At 45.2% G+C, this 7295-nt stretch overlaps 1 protein-coding gene across 1 annotated transcript; it reads right to left on the bottom strand.

Annotated features, from left to right (window-relative positions):
- Positions 1–237: 237 nt before the first annotated feature.
- On the bottom strand, positions 238–6562 carry PSMD6 (proteasome 26S subunit, non-ATPase 6). Its single transcript, XM_074550462.1, has 8 exons — positions 6291–6562; positions 5136–5341; positions 4477–4622; positions 3302–3521; positions 3099–3207; positions 1948–2116; positions 689–766; positions 238–543 (listed from the first exon to the last, which is right to left on the bottom strand). The coding sequence occupies exons 1-8, from the start codon at positions 6433–6435 to the stop codon at positions 447–449; spliced, it is 1170 nt and encodes a 389-aa protein (XP_074406563.1). The 5' UTR covers positions 6436–6562; the 3' UTR covers positions 238–446.
- Positions 6563–7295: the final 733 nt, after the last annotated feature.

Raw genomic sequence — 7295 nt, 5'->3', positions numbered from 1 at the left:
CCTTCATTGCAAGATTCCCTCCTGTCTGGACAGGGTGCACTCTTCACTAAAACTTTAAATCACGTTAATACTATGCAACTGATTGTTTTCACCTCTGATTCCAATATGAAAGTCTTAAAAGAGCAAGCATGAAGTGGCCATGAGCTCTCTGTGTTCACAGGCAGTGAGCCTGCTTTGCTGTTCAACATGGAACACTGATATACAGGCAAGGAAAGGAACAAAGTCTATTACAAGAGATCACCAACGGTATCATACATTTAATAAATGAACTGGGTTCCATACACCAGAACAGAACAGTGTGTACATAATGAAGTGGAAAGTAAAAACACTACCTTTCTTGCTAGTTATTTTTTTCCCTACAGTATACCAAGTTATGCAATATATTTATAGGTTACTTCCAAAATGTTTTAAACATCTAAATTTTGCATTCCCTTGCATTAAAAAAATTACATATTAATTACTCGGGAAAGTTTCTGAATTCTGTTTAGCAGCAAATCTCCTTTCTTGATGGTTTCTTGGTACTGCCAATTCTTGCTATCAGGCCTAGGAATCATGGGGGAAAAAACAGGGGGTTAGAACTGAGAATATGATTTATACCAAAGCATTAAACATTTCTGTAGTAAATGTCATCAAAATATATAGAATTCAACTGGTCTGTTAAAAACAACCTCCAGGAATTGTTACATACCTGTTTGTTTCTACAATCTCATTTACTTTGTCTATTTTGCAGTGCAATCGCCCAGCTGCAATAAATCTTGAAAGCTCCCTAAATAAAGAAAAAAGCTAGTTAAATTCTGTTTCACCAGGGCCTTGTAGACCTAAGAGCACTGAAACTGCTGTTATACCACACTCTATTTCTGAAGCAACAGCCTATGGATCTTCATCCGGTATCTTATGCATCCTCATCTTATTAAGGCTTGGACATTCCACACAAAAACAATCATTTTAGTGACCTGAACACAAAACCTCTTAGTTTTTTCTCCTCAGGCCAAAGTGTTGTACTTGAGTTAGTGAAACTTATCACTGAGCTTTGTATCAACTACTCTTCAAATCCAAAGGCAGCAGTAATGCAGAGCGGCTATTTGGAATTTATCCTGAGGTAAATATCTTCATGCCAGTCAGTTAATTAGAAAAGTATCTCAATAATATTTAATTTTTTTAATGCTTTTTAAAATTTTATTATTATTGTTTTGTTTAACCAACTGGTGGTCTACAGCACTGATGGTAGAGGAAAATATTCCTATGCTCAACAGTAAGGTAAGTTACAAATCATTATAAATTACAGGAAACATAAGCATAGAATGACTTTAAGAAAATTACTTTTGAGTTAAATGGTATTTGGTTTCTCTTGAAACACTTACTAATTTCTGAATAATTCAAGCACTTTAATATTTCTGTAAGTTTTCTATGTTAGAAAATCTGAAACAAGAATAACTCTTTTGAAGACATTTGAAAATAATGTGCTTCATGTACACAGAGTAAAAGTCAGTTTCTTACTTCACTCACCACTTAGTTCTTATCATGACCTAAATCTGCTGGTTTTATTCTAGAAAATAATTTCAAATTGGAACTGCAGAGTATGCTTAATTTAAGTGAAAAACATCAGATCCTGTCCACATAACAGAAACCAAGGAAAATGAGAGAAGGAGACTGGCAGAGTACAAAAATGTGCAGATTCCCGAAGTTGAAACAGCTCAGATTTTGCATAACTGTGAATGAAGCTGTCTAAAATCTAAAGTTCCATAGCATGTGGAGGTCAATAAATACAGTAATATAAAGAACAAAGTAATTAATAAAATAGCAGCTTCTCACACTCTTCCATAGAAACATAACTTGGCGTATTTAGGATACAAGCGAACAAAGATTTTTCTTCACAATGAGATCACCATAAATATTTAAAGGGTATAAAGGGAGATGTCTGTGAACTGGGAAAGGCCAAGAACTTACTGATCTATGAATTCTACACTGACTCCAAAGGCCTCTGCCATGTACCCTAGCGTCAGGGAGCGGTAGGACTCGAGGAGCTGGCTGTAGGCGTGGATCCGCATTTCCCGCACGTAGTATCGGTAGTGGGGTGCAAACAGCCAGTCCTTCTTCATCTCCTGCTCTACAATAGCTGAGAAGAGAAAGAAAGAAGCAAAATAAATAAGAGAAGTCAGTTATTTCTAAGTAATGTCATATATCAGTTATGTAAATAAAGCACACAGCACCAGTTATTAAGTGTGACCATAACTATGTTGTATTTTGCACTCCTCAGGATGTGAAAGGGATTCTGCACTAAGAGAAGTAAATTCACGTAATCTGTATCAGTTCTGCAACCACGAGTGTAAGAACATGCAAACAATGTTGTGGCAGAGCTAATGGGAGCCTGTAAAAATGCACAGCATCCTTCTTTCAGGGGGAGAGACCACCTCTCTGAAGGCAAGAGCTGGACCTGCCGCCCGCAGAGCTGGGTAACAAGCAGACTTGGTATGTAACTCCTTCAGGAAACATTGTTACCCACACCTGTATAAGGACACAACATTCATTTTCTGCTACTAGCTCTTAAATTAGTTGCAAGGATTTCCAGGCACTGAAGTGATTTTTTTTTTTCCTTCACAGCATCGGTTCTCATTGGGATGAGGCTGGCAATAGGAAGATGCTGCCCTTTAACATTAGGCCTAGTTTTCCACAAAATCAAGGGATCTTCCTTTATTTTTCTAAATATCTCATTTTTTTGTATTCTCTCACAGAAGAAAAACAAGCAGTCTGAGAACTGGCAAGAATGAGGGTTTTCTGAAGAGCTTTTTTTTGGTGTCACCCTTTTACACAGAAAGTTCCCAAATCTTTCCTGATCTGGCTCTTCAGGTAAGATGGTGTTTCATAGCCATTTTCAAAGTGCTTTTTCACCTAATCAGATGTGACCTTTCACAAGGCTCATTGGATGAGAAATTTGTCTTTCTTTGTTTGAAAAATCAAAGCAGAAAATTTTAGGTCAAACTGTTCAAAAATGTCTCTAGTTTGTTTTTTCTGCACATAGCTCTAGTTTTAGACTGTAACTTCTCCACAAAAGTTGTGTAGGATCTGAAACAGTGCTGAGGGACAGAACCCAGCCTTACCTAGGGACTGGAAAAAGGCTGCATAACGACATTCATAGAGAGAGAACAGGTACTGCCGTACAGCTGGCAAACTGTGCAAGGCTTCCAGGATCTCTGCTCCTTTAATCACCTGAAACAAACACACATCTTTAACCACCAGCCCCTCCAGATGAACAGGTTAAGGCTCTGTCAGTTTGCAGCAGTGCTCCACATGCTCCCCTTACCTTCTCCCTCAGGTCAGGCCTGTCCAGGGCAATCATGCTGACATAAACAGTGTATGTTACAAAGGTTTTGTAATCCATCAGTTCATAGGAGGTAAATGTGGAAACTGTATCAAGGAACAGCTCTGCTGCTTGTTTGAAGTCCCGAATGGCTACACAGTAAAGGCCCTGGTACACCTTGAGACGGTTTCTTCTGTCCCAGTCTCCTCCTTCTTCTATTAGACTTAAAACAGAACAAAGAATATTTACTCATGTAAATGTGTCATGTAATAAGTTATATGAAACAGGTACAAATCAACTGATACCATGAGATTAGAGAGGTGATAACTTGGTTTATGTTAGAGCTTGCTGAAACAGCCCAGGTTTTGTACAGTTGGTGTTGGAAAGTGGCTTCCTTGGGACAGGAGAGGCCAGAGGCTTTTCCACAGTGCAAGTTTCAGCTGAAAGGAAAAGTTTACAGCCTCTTCAGCTGTGACAACAGTCTCTGTGGATGTATAGGTAAATATTACTGTCAGCCTGGACTGTGGCAACAGATTTCCACTGCCTTTGCTGCTAAAATCAAAGCTGCAGCATAGAAAAAAGGATTCAGGTTGCCTCTTTTTAAGGATTGAACAAAACTGGTGTGGCTGTAAGAAGGGCAGGGATGAGACAAAACTGCTGAGAAGGCAACACAAACTATCCCTGCCCAAGGAACAAGGGAAGTGGGAACCTCCTCTGCCTTGGTGTCTCATGGCAGCAGCAGAGAGAATGGAACCACAGCTTTCTACAGGAACTGCTGAGGTTCAAAACAGTGGGAGCACAGAGACCAGTGAAGCAACCAGTGGCACCAAATTACACCATGCCACTCTTGCTTTGAGAGGAAAAGCTCCCTCTTTACAAAGCCAGCTGAGTGCCACTGGGAGCAGCCACACCCCAAGAGGGAGTGGGAGCTGGGCTGCAAAAACAAATTGAGCCAGCTGCTAGAAAACAGACACCACAAAATCTTAACCTTTCCCTTGGCCCCATTAAAAAATCCAGGAGCAAGAAGTGCTCTAAAAACAAAGTAACACCCACCCATCACTGATTCTCTCTCAAACCAGTCCCAGTCATTTCTGGACAAAAAAGTATTTCTCTTCCATTTCTTTTTTTACAGCTTGTTTCCAAAATGCTTTAGAGCACTCAGACAACCCCAGCAGTACCTTTTTGCCTTTTCAATGTTCCTAGTGATGAGGTCATTGTCCATGTAAAACAAGCCAATCCTGAGCAGATAGAACACGATATCCAGGCGATGTCCCAAGGCCACAGTTTTGTCATAAGTCTTGCGGAATGCAGTCAGAGCTCCCTCCTGGCAAAACACAATTTGCTGCTGTAAGAATGTTAAAAGCACCCAGAACATTCACAAAATACCTCTTGTAAGAACATGTGTTGTCTCCCACTGGTAGTTGTAATTTTGACATTATGCATTCTGAATAATCCTAATGTATCCAAGTTTAAATCAAGTTAGAAAAGCTGTTCCTTATGTATCTTTTAAAGCTAAAGACTATGAAAATCTACTCTGTAACTTGAAATTCAGCTGCACAATCTAAATAGCTTGGAAAAGTCTAAAAGTGTAAGGAAAGTAAATAATGGTGTCTGCAAACTTTTCTCATTGTCAAGAAAAAAATTTTCTTTCAAGAACTGTTTTGTTTCTAGATAATTTATATTTCAGTAAGAGTCTCCCCTACCTGCCAGCCACGTGTGACCTGTGCCATAGAGAAAATGCTCTGCAAGCCCCCCAGTGCTCACTGGGACCTGCCCAGCTAGCAGGGTTCCCATGCACTGTTTTCTAGGAGTCCATAAAGCCTCTGCTGTCACCAACCTTGTCCCCAATCCTGCACAGGTACTCAGCCTTGGCCATCATTGCATCCCGGATTTCGCTCTCCCCCAAGATCTTTTCTGCATCCTCTAATTCATTGTCAAGACGTTTCAGCTCCTCCTCATTGGCTTTCTTCATTTTGTTCAGCAGATCCGTGTCCATCTGCCACTCCAGAGACTTGCACAGGGCTTCGTAGTATGGAGCCATGTCTGAAAGAGAGGCAGGAAGGGTTCTGCTGTTCACTGCTGCAACGACAGAGTGTTTGTTCCTAAAAGGACAACAGGACTGTCAACACCAGAGATGTCCCTTCTGTGACCAGGTACCTGCTGAACCCAGACACAGCACAGCCCCTGCTTCTGCAAGCCTTCCTTTCACTGACCTCATCTGCACATTCTGTACCTTGCACTGGGGTGGCCTCACTGCTAGTTCTGGGGCAGTTTTGGGCACCACAATACCAGAAAGACATTAAACTGTTAAAAGGCATCCAAAGGAGGGACATGAAGATGATGAAGGGTCTGGGAGGGGTGTATAAGGAGAAGCTGAGGGAATTTGGTGTGTTCAGCCTAGAGGAGACTGAGGGGAGATCTCAAAGTTGTCTAAAACTTCCTCATGAGACCAAGTGGAGGGTCAGGAGCTGATCTCTGCTCTCTGGAAACCCCTGACAGGAGCTGAGTAAACAGCATGGAGCTGTGTCAGGGGAGGTTTCAGGTGCATATCAGGAGAAGGTTCTTGCCCCAAAGAATGGTTGGGCACTGAACAGGCTCCCCAGGGCAGAGCTCATGGAGCCCTTGGACAATGCCCTCAGGCAGAGTGGAGCATCCTGTGCGGGACCAAGAGCTGGACTTTGATGATCCTTGGGGGTCCCTTCCAGCTCAGGATGTTCTGTGATTCTCTCTATCCCGCTGTGAGCACAGCAGCCCGCGGAGCTCAGCTCCAGCTCTGGCAGTCCCAGCAGGACGGAAGAGCGCTCGGAGCTGGGGACGGGACCCTCGGGCTGCCCCGGGGGAGTCACAGCGATGCCGAACTGAGGGGGAACGTGTACTCAACCGGACCGATGGGCACGGGCGGTCACACGGACACACGGTGGGAGCCGGGGCCGGCCGGCCGACAGACAGACAGACCCACACACACACACAGCCTCCCCCGGGCCCCACTCACTGTGCAGCCGCACCGCCGCCATCAGCTCGTCGCGCGCGGCGGGGTCGGGCGCGCGGGGCCGCAGGCTGAGCAGGAAGCGGAGCTGCGCGATGCGGAGGTCGGGGTTCTTGGGCAGCCCCTCCTCCTCCAGGTTCTCCAGCGGCATGGCGGCGGCGGGACGGGGGCCGCGGGGCCGGGGCTCGGCAGGACGGGCAGCGCTGGGCAGCGGGAGGCGGCGCGGCCCAGTGACTCAGCCGCGACCGGCGGAAGCGGCCCCGTGCTTCCGCCGCGAGGCGCCCCCTGGCGGCGCGGAGGATCCCGGCGGCCGGAGGAGATGGGCGGCCCCTGGCGGAGAGCGGCGGGACGGGCCTGGTACGGACACGGGGACACAAACAAACACAGAGAGCGACATGGGGACACAAACAAACACAGAAAGAGCCGCTAAATCGCAGTCACAGTCACAGGTTCCAAAGCCAGGCTGGAAGGGGCTCCTGGTCTAGTGGAAGGTGTTCCTTCACATGGCCAGGGTTGGAACTGGGTGTTCTTCAAAATGCCCTTCCAACCAAAACCATTTGTGATCCCAGAGCAGCACGTGGTGCAGGGCTGTGTTCAGACATTTCTGGAATGTTTCCAGTGAGGAAGACTCCGCAGCCCTCTGGGCAAGCTGTTCCTGTGTGCAGTCACTGCACAGGAAAGTTTTTCCTCATTTTCAGGTGGAACCTCCTGTGCATCACTTGGTGCCCATTGTCATTTGTCCTCTTGCTTGGCAGCACTGCGTAGAGCCTGGCTCATCTTCTTGGCACCCTCCCTGCACACACTGGCAGACAATGAGGAATCCTCTCAGTTTTCTCTCCTCAAGGCTGAAAGAGCGTTTCTGGTGTTTGAGCACAGGGGAAGGACACAGACCCTGAAGGAGTCACAGGAAAAAGTGGGTTTGTCGCCTTTGTAGTTTCAGAAAGAAGCTCAAATGTGTTACACCAGAGCTTGTGGCTCAGAACAAATAGAAGGCAAATAATGGGGGCCCTA

Source organism: Zonotrichia albicollis, chromosome 12, assembly GCF_047830755.1.
Source record: "Zonotrichia albicollis isolate bZonAlb1 chromosome 12, bZonAlb1.hap1, whole genome shotgun sequence".
NCBI lineage: Eukaryota > Metazoa > Chordata > Aves > Passeriformes > Passerellidae > Zonotrichia > Zonotrichia albicollis.
This window is presented reverse-complemented; position numbering and strand designations above follow the sequence as displayed.